At 32.0% G+C, this 17,077-nt stretch overlaps 1 protein-coding gene across 1 annotated transcript in view; it reads left to right on the plus strand.

Annotated features, from left to right (window-relative positions):
- The first annotated feature begins 443 nt into the window (after positions 1–443).
- The window catches only part of LOC130444761 (Krueppel-like factor 6), a 517,560-nt gene continuing 500,926 nt past the window's right edge, over positions 444–17,077 (plus strand). The window contains exon 1 of the mRNA XM_056780046.1: positions 444–967. Within this exon, the coding sequence (XP_056636024.1) occupies positions 866–967 (102 nt within the window). The 5' untranslated portion in view covers positions 444–865. The remainder of the gene's footprint in view (positions 968–17,077) is intronic.

Raw genomic sequence — 17,077 nt, forward strand, 5'->3', positions numbered from 1 at the left:
AAAGACCCAAATAATTTAAGTATAATTTATAGCTCTATTTTGTAAATTCTAATAAAACTATAAATAATTTAATTAATTACTGCTATATATTTGAAATGTAAGGACTAAAGAAAAATTAATTTTTCTTATTAGAACAAAGTTCTATTTTGATTTTATTCTTATTTTGACATTCATATTTTGATAAAGACTAAAATTAGTCGAAACGTCAACTTTTATCCTTTAAAAATTATTGAAAAAACAAATTAAATTTTTTATGTATTATTCTTTTCTATTCAAAGTGTATTGATTATTTCTTAAATAGTTTTTTATTAATATTACATAATTAGGATATCATTATTGTTATTTTGATCAATGAGCGTATTCCATATTGCGATGCGTTACTGCGCCGATAACTGCTTCCAACTCTACATTTTACCCATGGCAAAGGAAGACGAATGTCCATAGACCACTAGATCAGTCGTGGTGCCGCGAGGCTCAGGAGTAAGTGTAGAGAGTAACATTTTGCTCCGTTTATTGTTAAATACCCTAAGAACTAAGTTTAAATACCCGCTGTAATTATAAAAACTGTATTAATAACGTCAAAATAAACTCTGTTTACGTCTAATTAGATATACACGATCCTTCTTATGCGTTTAACCAAACATTTTATATAAAATTGTGTGTATTTGTTATGTTATTCGGTGAAACATAACTCTAGTGTCAATTCCTGCAGTATTTTACTGTTACTGCTGTGCTACTGTTTGAAGTGGTAAACTTATTGGTTATAGAATGCCGACAACGTGATACAACTATTAAGGATTCTGTTATCACTTATTTATATGTGTTTCTTAGTGTTTCTGTGATTCTTAGTGAGACGTGCAACACCATGGATATATTGCCGAGCGTTGACATCTTCAGGGAGCTGCAGGACATTCACGATACTGGATATTTTTCAGCCCGACCTTCTTTGGACGATCATTGGCAACAGGTAAATAAAAAATTAATTAGTACTAAAAATTTCCTCTCGTATTGTAAAGCAAATGTAAACAAGTGCATCTGATTTCTGAGGTTAGAATTTTATTTTTCAACTATTAAAGAATTAATTTTGGTTAAAGAATGTTTTACTATTTACCGGTGATTCATAACTATGTCAAACTTATATTGTTTTCTAATGACTGATTTCATACATCGGTATGTTGATAAATATATAGGAACTACGTGACTTGATAAATACCGAATTCTCACGAGATAAAATGTTAGAAATAAGCATTTCTCTTATTAAGTTAGTTGTCTTGAATTTTAATTCCGGTTTTATTACGTTTCCATGTGGTTTTATGAACTTTATATTGATTTCATTTTGATTACGATTCCTGCGTTTTCCTAACCTTAAAATTTCTGTTTCTATCCCCTTTTGCTATGGCATGGCGCCTATCGCCGACTGTCTGGGTCGTTGGCAGTAAATTGTGGTGAACATATAAAGTTATTTAGCAATACTTTAGTGCCTTATACGTATAAAATAAACTTCGGATTAAAATAAACGGTCATTTATAGCTATTTAAATAAAAATTTGCGTATTGTAAAAACAATAATGGTGATGATAGAGAGAGTTTCCTCTAATTCGAGGTCAATTTTATTTTCCGCTTGTAGTTTAAATTATTTACGTGTATTAATTAGGTACAGTTTGTTCTTATTCCAATGAAAAACAATCTGTCATGCAATTGTATTGTTAAAAATAGTTGCATGGAGAAAATAACAATGTGTCTAGTGATACTTTCCTACATTCGCATTTAATATTTTTTGCGCAACTGCCTCTTAACGGACACGCTGATTTAGCGGCATGTCATTTAGTTTTTATTTTGTTAAAGTAGACGAAATAGTTAATGAAAATTTCAGTTGATATCAATCAACAGATAAATAGTTGAAATTTCTTATTTCTTTGCACCATATTATGTAGCAGTATTATATTAAGCAAATTTCTGACCAAAAACTCGATAAGTTTCATTCAACTACACTATTCTTCTGATTTGAGCCTAGTATATTGTGAAAGAAATGGGAATTGCAGGGCTCACTGTAACTGATTTAAAGGATAAAATCGAGAACTGGTTTTTGGACAAAAAAGAAGCAGAAAAATGATAGTTTTTGTGCCAAATGTCTTATGCTTTATATAAATCAATAATTTTTCATGTATGGGAAACTTTTTGAAGGGGAATTATAAGTTTTATGATGCCCCAAACTGATTTTTTCTCGACTTCCTCGCTTGCACAAAATCTAAACAACTAAATATATAACAGACCATTTGTAAAACCGCTATGTTGTTGATATTTATACTGAATACACTGTTTATTTTGCCAGTACATCAACACTCACATTTACACTGCCTGACGCGTTTCGATAACCAAATTGTCGTCGTCAGGGACTGAAGGTGAACAGATTACCGACAGTGTAATTTGGTGTAGTTGCAGTGTGACCCGTTAAAACACAAGCCTTGTAAATAACCTCTCTTGTACACAACAACAAACTGCCTTTTCTTGGCAGGACATAAGTTGAAATCTCTCCCCCTGTTGACTCGAAAAATTTATTTAAGTTTTAACATGCGAAAAGTGTATCCCAAACTGGTGCTTAAAATCCTCACATTTAAACAATAAGGTGCTGGCAAAAGTATTTAACACTTTGAATGAGATTAAAAATGATTGGAACTTTGAAGAAAAGATAATCATGATTGACAAATCACATCTGCATTAAAAGAAACAAGACTTGAGTCTGTTGAAGCTGTGAAAGAAAAAACGGAAAGAACTGACAGAAAAAAGCTCCCTGCGCTGTTTCGAATAATGGAAGATTCGCATGGAGCGATGTAGCGATAGAGGATAGGTATCTATATATTGAAGTTGATGATAAATAAATATACATAATATCAAAATAAAATATGTATCACCAGGCTAGTTATTTACCTCGTAAATATTTAGATTTCAATTATGTTAATCCAGAGGAGCGGAGGAGTTCCTATTATATCCAAAATCCCTTTTCACAATAAAAATTGAAGAAACAAATATACAATAACAAAAAATTAAACAAGACAACACGTAGGAAAGAGTCTTGATTAGAGTTATTACAGATTTCAATAACTCTTTTGAATGGAATGACGGGCCAAATGTTGAATTTTCGGTCCTGCGCGTCATGATGCCCGGGGCAAAAATGAATCATATATTCGACCAAGGTATGAAGAAAAATCGTATACACTAGACGGGTCGAAAGTTGAAATCTCGGTTATGAGTGTCATGATTCCCGAGGCAAAACTGTAAATTCAATTTTCGTCCCTCGTAGTGTAATATACCATTCCCAATTTACATTGATAAGTAGGTTGAGGTCGAGAACTTCTCCAACAACCCTCGTACGTTTGGCATGGTTACCTCAAATCTTTTTCTTTGCTGTTTAAAACTGTCAGTTAATACTCGACGTCGTTTGCTTTGAAATCAAATCTTTGTTCAAGAGTAGGATCTTCAAGATCAAAAAAATTTATTGTGTTGAATTTGACTTATTGAATCATCACTATCTTTATTGTTCTCTATGCTTTTTATTTACGTTTTTGTTTTGATGGTCTCATCAACATTTTGTACTTGTGCTACTGTTAAGCATAAATTCTGATAGAAATCATAATAACATCGTACAATAAGCATATTCAGTTCAGTTAAAGTCATAATAATAATAAGCTACCAACTTCTTTCCCGTCCCTTAGCCCTTAGCGGCAGAAAAAGGTACTATTATCGTTTAAAATTTTGTAACCTGTATCTGATATGTAGTACCATGTACCACTGATTTTGAACGGTACTAAAAAAGGCGATTTTCATTACCAAATTTCGATAGCCATCGAAATTTGGTCAGATATCAAATGAACCATTTTGCGTTTTTTTTAACACATTCATTAACTGACGGATTAGATTCGGTTTTAATACTAAAACTGGTTAATCAGTTTCACGTGTGGACTAAAATTCAAACATTCCGAAGTGATTCAACTCGAATTCAGATTTTGTTAATCAACTTGAATCGATTCAGCCCGAGAGAATTCGTAGCGAAGATTGATGTTTGGATGGAAGGATATTCCTTGGCGTATTATTTCACAAAGATATTGGTTACAATACATGTTGGAAAAAAAACACACATATTATATTTTTTATTGATTGATTACTGTCACTAGTATTCTAGATAATTTGTTTTAGTCATTCTAAAATATTTTTCTTATGAAATGGATATTTTGCCTTCATAATAGGTATTTATGCGACAAGTGCAAAAAGTATTACACGAGTTGCATACTTTATTTTTCTACGTTCATGAAAAATAGTTATTTTTGCAACAAGTACAAAAAGTAAGTGTTATTGCACGCGACGTGAATTTGTATAAAGAGGCCGTTAGGCCGAGTTTTACAACACGTCGAGTGCAATAAACACCTTTCGCACGAGTTGCATATAATATTTGTTCTACATTCTTAAAAATAATGTTTTATTCAAGTAGGTGTAAAAAGTAATAAGCGTAATTCAAGAGCAAAATATTTAATAGTTAATTAACACTTTCGGATAACATTGAGAAAGTTAGGAACTAGTAATTAGGAACAATTAAACTTAAACATTATTTATACCATTAATGTTAAAAGTAAATATACAGTTCATGCTATTTTCAATATTAATATTTCTTAGTGAATTCTTTTTTAATTCTATTTCTTGATTTGTGACTTCTCTAAATGTACTAGTACTTGGTATCTGTACATTCTCATTTTATTCAGCTTGAAATATTTGTTTTGCTACATTGAGTTTGTTTGCAAGTGAAAAGGGCACTTAAATATCGAATAAAACTTTTTATCCAAATTCGTGATATTCATTCCATCTCTGCCCGATTTATTAATCTAAATAATTATTGATCATCATAGTAGCATAATATGTAAAGACACGCTAGAAGGTGATAAGTTCAAATCCGTTGGAACGTGCTTATAGTAGAAGCTCGAATTCGAAACTCAATATCAAAATGAATATTGTACAGCAACGCGCGGTGATTAAATCTTGTGAACCCCAACACAAACTTTGATTATTGTGCTACTTCTCCACTATCCTCAACTCTTAACATTAGCTCCCATACCAGAATTCGTTTCTTTCCCTTATTTTTTTGATAAGTTCGAAATGGCCCTCTACTAATAGATTTGCGTTCGATCCCTATTCTGTGTCATTGGAATTATTCTCCGTTACCGAAAATTACTCACTTAGTAGGTTTTCCCTTTTCTTTATTCTCCATTTTTCCATTTACTTAACTCGCTCAAAATAGTGGTATCGAAATTTAGGACTTGATGTCACTCGTAAATTTTTTTTTTACTTTCATTCCGAAACACAAACTTAGTTTAAAAATATCATTGAAAACACCCAACACTTCTAACATTTATTTTCGAAACAGTAATTTTATTGTTATGCTAAGGATTACTTTCTATTTTCTAATTTGATTATTACTATACTATTATTTTTTATTTTATAGTTGATTTTACTATTTTAAACCCATTTTTAATATGTACATATGTGGTGATGGTTACATTTCGATTTTGTACGTCTGGGAGTGCGCACGAACACGTAGTGCGCGCTAGTTGTATCTTTTCTTTTTCTTACGCAAAAAATACATAAAGAAATTTATGAATCTAATCAGGGCTGAAACTCAGTTACAAACATACAGGTGAAACTAATAAAAGCGTGTTAAAAAAAATATCCACTGGAAATTTTTTGTAGCAAATTATGGCATTTCTTAAACTCCCTTCCGGAATTCTTCCGCTGGGGACAGGTAATTTCCTCCTGTCTTCCTTTAATATATTGCAAGTTAAAAAATACTTCTTCTATTATTGGTTCAACCTTCTGAACTGCGTTTTAATGTGAAAAATCATTTCTTATCGATCCTTCTATCTATTTAATACATTCTTGTTGTTTAATGACAGAAGAAAATTATCTAATTTTGAAGTATTTATTTTCCTAGAAATACTCTTAATGGTATGCGATAGGAAACCACTTAAAAATAGGTAGGTAATTTGTTATCAATGAAATAGTCTAATGAATCATGGACAACTTTGTAAACAGTGTCGTATATTGTATAACCATATTTGCAAATTGTTGAAAACATAAAGCTGGACCAGGGCGAATCATTGAATGAATGGTTTGTTTATTTAACAATTTATTTTTCAAAGTAGTTTCTTCTGTTCAATGTTTCTATAATTCTTCTAAAAAATAAAAAGTATCGAGATTTTCAAAAAAGATATTTGTTTGTGGGATCATTTTATTATGGTCTTCGTTGACCCATTGAGTTTTGAAAACAAAAAAGAGTCACTTCAGGCTTCATCCTTAAATACGGAAAATTACCATTACCATGGTAACTGTATTTGTGAGCATCAGTACCTACATTATCTTGGCCAGATGCAGTGTTTCCGCATCTGATTATTTCTTTAAATGTTTATACTGATGTATGGTATCTGGTGTATTATGGTGGATCAAAGTGCTGTCTACGAAAAAGGTCCATTGAACTACTCCTGCGAAGATCTCAACAAATTCTGTCCCACCTTGTTTAAATTTTCTTAAATCCAATACAAATAAAACTAGTGAGCTGTGTAAGATGTCTACAGCTTTCTCAATACCTAGTTCTTTCAGTCTTTCAGTTATTTCGTAGATAAATATTTAGAAGTGGGTATTCACCTCAAACTTACTCCAAAATTTTTTCATTTTTTTGCTGCACTTCGGGGGGTAAAATATGTTATTTTAAGGGTGGATGAAAATCGCGAATCGCTGTAGCCAACGCATGCTAGCGATCAGTGTGGTTAGCTTAACGGCGTCTGAACAAAAATTCCGCGATGTAACCATCCATGTGTTAATCACGGCGGCCATATTTTGCGTGTACGCACCGGAATCAGAATCCACGAAATTATAATTATGATTAACTGTCAAGTGCTTGAGATCTATAATATTTTTTTAACGTGCCTTGACAGCGCTGGTCATTGGCACACAAAAACAATCATATGATACATAAGTTAAATAAAGGACTGTTACAAAATCTATTACAATACGTAAATTATTTATATTTTCTTGTACAGCTTGGTGGTTCTAAGAAACTCTATGATTTTCTTCATTTCCGTCGGTCAGTTAAGTGTCTCCTTGAGGTTGGTTTTCATATCAATCTGCTGGTATGTGGATGATGCGGAGTCTTCTTATTGTCACAGCTTCTCTCCTATTCAAAAAGTTTAGGGAAAGGTGAAATGTAGATGGGTGGATGTTATGTAATGCTGCTCCATCTATCGCGCCAAGATTTTTTAATGAGGTTTTTGAAGTTGAAGCTGAACTGGGATTCCAGGAGGATTCTTGGTGGCTTTTTTGGCATGACGATCTGCAGATTCGTTTTCAGCATTTCCAGTGTGCGATGAAAGCCACATGAGAGAGACTGATATATCAAAAGCAACGAGAGTTTGGTAGATGTGTAGGTGAATGCTTTGAATTATTGGATGGTCGGTGAATATGGTTGTAATTGACTGATATAGAAGAAATACATACATATTCCATACTTCCAACGATTGACCTAACCTAACCCGATCATTATTGACATTAAATATGCATAAGGTAATGAGGGTTATGACGTCCTCTGCCGGGAAGTTCATCTGCTGTGTTTGGTTATCGTCAGGCTGGTGTTCAGGATTTTGGTCTGCTGCTGGTGCCTCCGTAGGTGAATAGTGACACTATTGTCTCGTTCAGCGAGTACGCATATTTCAGTCGGTCTATTGTTACAGTTTTTATTCTTTCCCGCGTACTTTTATAATGAAAGCTTCAATCCCCTTGTTCAACCACTTCGTAAGATCCGTCGTAAGGCATGCGCAACGAGTTTTTTTACGCTATCGTGGCGTAGAAAAATGTGTTTTGCTGCGTCCAGATCTTGGAAGACGAACGGTGTCCGTGTGCATGTCGCTTAACAGGCGTTTATCAGTCGAATTCTTTGGGCTGGTGAGCCCGGATAATGAGTCAGAAGAGCTTATCAAGGAATTTGGAAACGGCGCTCGAGATCTGAGCGCTTCATGGTCTCCAGGCAGAATGAAATTCCACATGATTTCTCGCTTGGGTTCGTGTAAGTATGGAACAAAGAGCATGTAGAAGGTTTTGGTTTTTCCCAAAGTCAGGTATATTGGAGAAAATTAGGTATTTTTAAATGCAAGGTCACTTTGCGTGGTTACCACACTGGTTACTAAATTTATTTTTATTTAGTCGTAAAATAATTATATTCTATTATATTTTTCGATTGCTGAGCATACAATATATTGTTTTTGAATCACTTTCTGTCCGTTATTAATTTAGTTAGATTTAGAAACAGTTGGACCGTCTAAAGACATTAAAATAACTAATAGTTATTCTATATCATTGCAATGAACAGAAATCATAGTGATGCGATACTTTTTTTGTGGAGTGTATTTTAGAGAAACTTGTTGTATCGTTTGCATGATTTTTACTAAACTGTGACAAAAAACTGGAAGGTGACTCGTTGCTAAGTCAAATGAAATGTACATTAAATTGCAATTTATCAATCGAGTTTTTTATGACGTAATAGGCTATGAATCACATTCTTTAGTTGTTTTTATGAATATACAAGAATTTAGTTTATAAAATCTTCCTTACCTAATGGCTATAAATGGGTATAATATATCCGAAATGAAGCAGAATATATAAGTTCGAAAGAGCCCATACTTCAAACACTAGCAGTTGACAGGTTTTACCGTGAAAACTGTTAATCGATATTGTAAACAAATCAGTATAGCAGCAATCCTGATTCGCATTAAAGTTATTTCTTTGTGGGTGACAAATGAAATCTAATTTTAAAAAAAGGCTGTTACAGTTGTGAAAGAGAAAGTAGCATGCGTGCTGGAGAAAGACTTCTAGTACTGTTTCAAAAAATGATAGTACTATTAAAGTGAATAGTGATAAGTAAAAATGTTTGAAATCAAAATATTTGACAGTATCAGCTTCTGTATTTAATTTCCACACCTCGTATATTTAATAATATTCTTATATTCAACATTAAAATTCGAAAACTTTCCAACCACCATCGTTTTTACCAAAAGATATTCAAAATTCCCTTTATAATATAATGGTATTTATTCAAGAACATAAGAAGTTCAATCTTTCATCGATACCATCACATAGGGTAGGCTAAAAGGGCAAAGCGCAAGGTCGCCACGGATGACGAAGTCAAGTGGGTCTTTGAAATTGAACATCATTTAAGTTTTTTTTTTTCATTTCTCAAGCGAAGCGTTATACTCGAATAGCTCGGTTTTAAAACTTGCTAAACCTAATTTAGTTTTTCAACGTTCATTAGAATATTATGATATAGGCAATGATTATTTTTTTGTTGCTGTTAACGGTAATAAAATTTTATTAGTAAAACCCGTATTGTGGAAATCGTTGAATCATCATACAGAGTGGAACACGAAACTAGGTCATTAAATGAACCTTTGAAATAACCAAATTTTGCATATGGATTTTTCAATTCTTTTTTTTGTTATTCACTATCATTACTATTTATGCTTCGTTTTTAATTTACTTAATGCATTACTTACACTATGTTAAACAGGAAGTCGAAATAAATTTTCATAAATTTATATTCATATTAAAGCATATTAAATTGTCTTTCAAACAGTATATTGATTTTTCATAAAATTCGTTTTTCTCAGTGTAATAAATTTCCAATGACAAATACGATCGATTTCCATTATAAATTCAAATTCTTTGCACAATTTCTCAAATCGTGGCCTGTCCTATCCTGCAAACATTTGATCCAGTCAAAATTCACTTAAAAAGTAATTGGTGTTTACATTAGATCGGCTCGCAGAGATTTTACGCTAAATTTCGTCAACATTTGAAAAAGGTATTTTCAATAGGCAGCGATTGAAAGAATCTGCTACGCAAACATTTTTCATTTTTTCATTGGGTCTCGGAAAGCAATTATTATTTTGGGCGAATCTTGCCATCGTCACTGTTTTAAGAATGATTGTGTTGGCGTGAAAATGCGACGAGTTGTTTGAATACCCGAATGGGCATTGTCATTAGGAATTCATTATTGGAATGTTCATTAACTGAAAAGTATCGTCCCCAAACAAAAGATTAATTTTTGACAGTTATAAATTGCTCCTATAGGTCCAATATTAAACTCCTTCTTGTAGAAATTTTGATCAACAATTAAAATTAATTGTAATATCATTGTGCACTCTAGTGAAATATAATATTGAGCTGGTACATTAATTAAAAATTTGATGGAAAGGATCTTAGACTAAATTGGAAATAAACATACTTCACATCAATACTCTTTTCTTGCCAATAAAGTAAAGAGACAAATAGGATTTGTTTGCAAATAATGGAAATGTCATAAATTTTCTCAGGAGTTAATTGGGAAAAAAGACAAGGAATTAGTAATCAATCGAGGCGTTAGACAGAGCAATCCTCTATCCATAACCCTTTATAATCTAATGTTGAGGAAATACTAAGAAACATGGGAAAAGTAACAACTGGCGTTATTATAAAAAATTAGTATAGAGTTGGTAGATAACTCCTGATGCCGATATCAAAAAAGAGTTACAGAGGCTAATAAAATATTTAGAATAAGAACTTGCGCAAAATTGAATATACTAAATATATGGTAATACAATAAGCAGAAAAGAAACAGTAGATGGTTAGAACTAGTGGTGTACTAAAAAAAAATTACATTTAAAATATGTTTTATTTTACCACAAAACAGGAGAATCATTTATGAAAAATAACAATATCTTTATTCGCGCTGATATACCTATTCAACACCAGAAATGTGTATTTAAACAGACTCTTTTTCAGTAAACCTCATAAGTGGTAATTTGATATTCCTCTGTTTAAAACTCACCTCTCGGAGAAATGAAAAATGATCGAGCGGTAACCGTAAATGCAGTACCGTGAAATAAATAAGATCTTAAGTGCAATGGTGTGTTTTTAAGGAGCTTTCTGAGGACTATTATCCACAGATTTGCTTATTTATAATTACGTCTAGATTAAAGTGCGCCTAGTTATTGGTCAAAGATACCGTCGGAAGCTTCAACTTGAATGTTGAATTCAATGTATAATGATTTTGAAAACATTACCAAATTCAACACAACACAATTAGTAACTAATTAATTCCTAGGCGATAAATACATAAGTATTCGAAAGCTCTGAAATATATTAAAGTTAGTACACTTTGACTTTTTAATGATTAACTACGAAGTAAGATGAAGTTCAGTTAAAAAAATCACAACAGTAGGATAAATATGTATTAAACCGAATCAACTTTTCAAGAATTTTTTTCTTTATGGACAGTTAGGATGTCCTAGTTTGTGCTTACTGCCTCGAATGAAAGAAAATGTGAAAACCTGACTAAAGCATAAGTGTTTCAATGATTAATTGAAGACAGCTGTGAGAAAATTTCAAACCCCAGAAAAGGGTCATCCACAATATCTCCAAAACATTATCGACTGTCAATCTTCCATACATCCATACTTTGTACAGTTATCGATAATAATATCAAACAAAATAGTTACGTCGGAAATTAACGAGAGAATATCCACGCCGGCCAAATCCAGGAAATGGGCATACAAACTGTCAAATAATAAAATAACTAAAAAACCTGGCAGTTTTTAGCTTCAAAATAAATTTTAACGTTACAGAACGTTTGAAGGAATAATACGAAAAGGCAGACCAAGGCAGAGATGGCAAAAGAAACCTTTGGAAGACTTGACGATCATAGTAGATAGAATAACAGTTCTCTGCGCTAGTTCTACAAAGTCTTTTTAGCAAATACCCATTTTATTTCAAAAATTATTATTTTGTTGCAATAAAATGAATCTGCAGCTTTATGCCTTTGAATGTTTATTTGTCGTGCTCAAAATTTATGACGAAGAAAAAATCTGAATATAAAAGTGAATTCCTCCCGACTATCTATCTATACAGAATTAGCAAGAAGAAAGGTAGAAAGTAGATAGTCCATTCATTACTAATTTAAAAAGCATTAACAACAATTGTCCACATATTTTGTTTAAATGGCTAAAATTAGAAATTGTCAAGTGCTGATGGTTTTTAAAATAATTCAACCAGTTTATCTTATATTATTAAATACTCTGCATTCACTTTCTCTTTTTATATTTAATCTTTATAATAGACCAAGTCCATTTTTGTTTATATTACTTGAGACATTGGATTAAACTTTGAAATTTTGCTTTAAACTTACACAGAAAATTTATGTTTTTCTATTCAGATTATAAAAAATCGATTTTTTCATCACTTCTAGTCAATTTAGACCGGCTTAAAATTCGCTTGCAGCTGTATTTCTGATGACAATGCATATTTTTAAAATCAACATGCCATTTTCGATTATGTTCGATGTTTGTAAAGGGGAGTTGAGACTTTCGATTCAGAGGATGAAGAATAATGTCTATCATTCATGAATAAAAGAGAAATTTCTTCGGACTCGACTAAAATTAGGTAATAAACCATATAAAGACCAGTGTTAAAGCCATGGAAAATGTTAAAAAATGGAAGAAAAAAAAAATAGAAAAATGAAACCCATTGGAAAAGGAAGCGAGTGGAAGAAAAAATAATTTAAGGTCGATCTGAGGTTGATAAGTGGAAGGATCAAATAACAAACAAAATAACAAGATCTATGGAGAAAAGTTGTAGGTAATAAAAAGATCTACAACTTTTGTAGTCCCACTTTTTCCACAATCTATGTTAAAAAATCAATAAACCCAATTTTTGTTTCTTTTATTAAAAAAAAATTTACGAAATTCGGTGAAAACTTTTCCATGTTCCGAACACTTTGTAATTTTTCTGATTTAAAATTTTTTTTATTGTAATGTTCTTGTTACTTCCTAATTTATTTCTGTTTTTCAACGGTGGTGTAAATTTATACACACTATCTCTTACTTTATTAATTTATTTAAACATTAATAATAATTAACTTACTACTACTTGTATAATTACATATTCACTACTTTATAACTACTTCTCTAATTGCTTTTAATTCACCGGTTAATTGTCTATTTCGTTTCGTTCACTATGAATTTTCATTTTAAACTACCTCCTAGCTGCTCACCAAACTAGTTAATATACCCAAAGCAAATTTCTCAAAATTTTAGAAAATAAACAAACAAATAAATAAAAACAGCTTCCTAGTAATTACTTCTAAAGGAAAAAATATAAACACCTCGCTGCTGTAATAAAAACATGTAATGGAAGCAATATCAAAGACAACACCTCATTCGGCGAATTCACCAAATTTTAGACTTATAACAGTATAGGACCAGCTTCACGGGCCATGTTGTGGACGAGTTCGTAACATTATTTAATATCAATCTCGAAAACTCTCACGTGGAAATGCCAATTTCTTTTTAATTATTATGTATAATTTTTTTTAAATGCTTGGTTGCGAATCGTTGGAGCTAACTAACGAATTGAAGCAGAAATAAAACAATGAAGATATTGAGAAAAATAGCGGAGGTGAAGAGACTCAATAACATAAGGAACGACATAATTAGAAGCGAATTGAATGTAGTGAATCGAACAACAGTTGACATGGTTTGAACACATAGTGAGAATGAAGGAGGATAAAACAGTGATATGGAAAATCTAAACAAATAAAAAGAGAAGAGAAAGGGAAAATCCAGAAGGAAACGGATTTGAAAAATAGCAAAAAACGTGGAAATAAGAGGACTGAACTGGAGACGGGCTTGACAGGAAGCAAAAGAATTGGATGGATAAGAAATACAATCTCCACCCCTATGGTATAAGAGGTTGCGGTGTGAGTAAGTATAATTTTCAGACATTTATCAAAATTTACACTCTTATTATTAGAAAAACGTCAGATTTCATGTTAAATTGGTAAATATGAGAAATTAAAGTATAATATTTTGATAAATAGCTAAAAACTGTACAGAATTATTGAAAAAATTCGGGCTTCGATATTGTTTCATTTTTTTGGTATTTTCTGAGAAAATTTGTCATAGTAGTAATTTATATTATTTTATAAACCATCAAAAAGTAGATATTTCAACTTTTTTTAAAAAGCCGATGTTTTGACGTAACAATATTGAGTCAAAATAAAGTAGAAATATAATTTGAATAAAAAAATATAGTGTGTTTGGCACACAAAAATAAAGAACTTCATTATTTGAATTTTACACATAAGTTTTAAGGTTATGTGACAATTTAGCTAGTCAACTTTTTTTCGGTAAAATTTATGACTTTACCGAAAACCGTTTTTCACCTTTAAAAACTCGTCCCCTTTTATTTCCCGACCTTAGATCGCCCGTAAATTATGCTTCCTCCTATTTTTCTTATATTCGCTTCCTTTTCCAATGGGTTTTCATCTTGATCTAATTTTTTTTTTCAAAAATCATTGACCCTGGTCTAATAATAGACACAAGTATTATGAAACTATACTATAGTATACAATCAGCAACGACTATAAACTATAATAATAAACATTTTCTACACCAAGGGTCTTCAAAGTACGGTCACCATCCTAAATAATGATCGAAACGATCAAGTAAAGTCCTTTAAATACCTAGGGATGTTGATAATTTATTCATGGGGTCCGGAACACAAATAAACTGCCCTATCGACCAAACGGCTTAAAAACGTGGACCCTTAAGATATCTTAACGCAACCTTTAAGATGTAGATATTGTACAGACCGCATAGATAAATAAAATAAGGATTGATGACATCTGGGGGAGAGCTGGAAAATAGAAAAAGAAAGACGTAATTGTTTGATGTGATTGAGGAACGAAACAAGTGTTATGTGGCAAATAATTAATGGAAAAAAAGGAAATTGAGAAAATACATCACAAAACTATTATACAGTGGTAACTCGATTAACCGGACTAATTGTTGTCGTTCGGATAATCGAATGTATGAAGAAAAGCGGATATTTATTAATAAATAATAATATTATTAATTAAAAATAATAAGAATTTAATAATAAGCTTAACTTGGTTAAAAATATTTGGTAATTGGAATTTGACTCACAGTATCACTCTCTGTTTGTTTTTCAAACCATTTCAGAGCTGTTTCCATAACCTGAAGTGCTTCATCATGAGATGGTCCTACATCATTTTCCACGTATAGATTTTCTTCTGTTTCAACTCATTGCATTTCCCGCTGTTCATTTATCTGTTTTTTACGATTTCGTCATCCGACATAATCTGAAAGCCTTGGTCATTGCTGTCACAATTGACTCACTCTTTGATATCATTATCATCACAATCCTGGCATATTTGTATCTTTAACATTAGCTCATTCATATCCTCGAAAATAAAATCATCCGTATTGGTTATTGAATTTTCATTCTCCCGATTAAGTACTCTGCTCCAAGTCTTGTTTAAATTTTTTCTTTCAATCAAATCTTGCATCCCATGCATCTACAACCATATAGATTTAAATTCATTCCTTTAAAAAATGATGAAACGACTTCTACATCATCTTTATCAACATATAACAACTTAAAAACGTAAAAATTGTTTTCCAGAAAGTCGTTTCAATGTTTCAATAATACTTTGATCCTTTGGTTGTAGCAAGGATGTCACAATTCACCCGATGGATAGGTTGGTGCATTATCCAGTAAAAGTAGTACATTACCCTGCTTGCCAATTTCGTTTTGTTTGTTTTTGCATTTTTTATCCTGGAGCTGAATTCTCTCGCCTAGAAACTAAAGATTTCGAAGGTAATGATTTCCAGTTTAATCCGATAGCCGCGTATTAACCGTCGCTCTGTGTTTCATAGATCTTCAGAAAGCGTTTGACCGCATTCAACTTGAAGATGTTATACACCTGCTATATAATAGAGACATCCCGAGAAATATAGTTCAGACCATCGAGAACATCCATTTCCGTAACCAAGTCTAAGCTAGAATTAATAACAAATTGACAAATGCTGTACCTGTAAATAGCGACATCAGACAAGGTGACTCATTAAGCCCCCTTTTATTCAATATAATAATGAACGAAGTTATAAAAAAAGTACGATAGGGCAAAGGGTGCCAGATGGGTAACAAACAACTTAAAATACTTTGCTACGCGGATAATGCCGTACTGCTCGCTGAATCCGAGGACAATCTCCAGATACTAATACACATCTTCAACACAGTAGATAAACAGTATAATATCAAAATTTCAGCTGTGAAATCAAAATGCATGACAACGTCTAAGGAACCTATACGCTACAAAATAGAAATCGATGGTCATGTAATAAAACAGGTATTAAAATTTAGATATTTAGGAATAGACATAACTAGCTATGGAGATGTCGAAAATGAGGTGCGTCAAAACAAATAAAGTAGCAGCAGCATTATTTGGAAAAATAAACATCTTACAAAAGAAAGAAAAAGCAGAATATATAAAATAACAATTAGCCCTATAATGACGTACACATCAGAGACAAGACCCGATACAACTAAGACAAAAAGTCTACTAGAGACAATGGAAATTAAAGTACTCAGGAAAAACACTTTTAGACAGAGAAAGAAGTAAAAACTAGTGCATATCGCAAGGGATAAATCGCCAACAGGTAGAAGTAGTATTGGTCGACTGAGAAAGAGATGGTGTTACAATCTGGATCCAGGAGGCTGAAACTGAAGAAGAAACAGGTTTTGAACCTACCATACAAGGAGGAAGAAGAAGAAAAACTCAATATTACTTAATTATTTAATTGGTCGCAGTTGATAGTCCGGATAATCGCGAATCTGTATAACTGGAACCGGATAATCGGGTTTCTACTGTAATGTAATAAAAAAAAAATATTAAATAGTAGACAGACTTAAATAACAAGGTATATCTCTTCTCCAGTGCTTTGTATCTAGGGGTACTGTTAAATCGCCAATGTACTATAGCTGGAAACTATTATTGATTGATACTAAAACTTCATATTTCCGTGTGACTCCTCAAATCAATAAAGTGATACTGTGTCTTGATATTGAGGATGATACATTTGTGGAAATGGTAGATTTTGAAAGTTGATTATGGAGTATTATTTTCAAAAAAAACAACTGTCAAACTTTTT

The sequence above is a fragment of the Diorhabda sublineata genome, chromosome 5 (assembly GCF_026230105.1).
Source record: "Diorhabda sublineata isolate icDioSubl1.1 chromosome 5, icDioSubl1.1, whole genome shotgun sequence".
NCBI lineage: Eukaryota > Metazoa > Arthropoda > Insecta > Coleoptera > Chrysomelidae > Diorhabda > Diorhabda sublineata.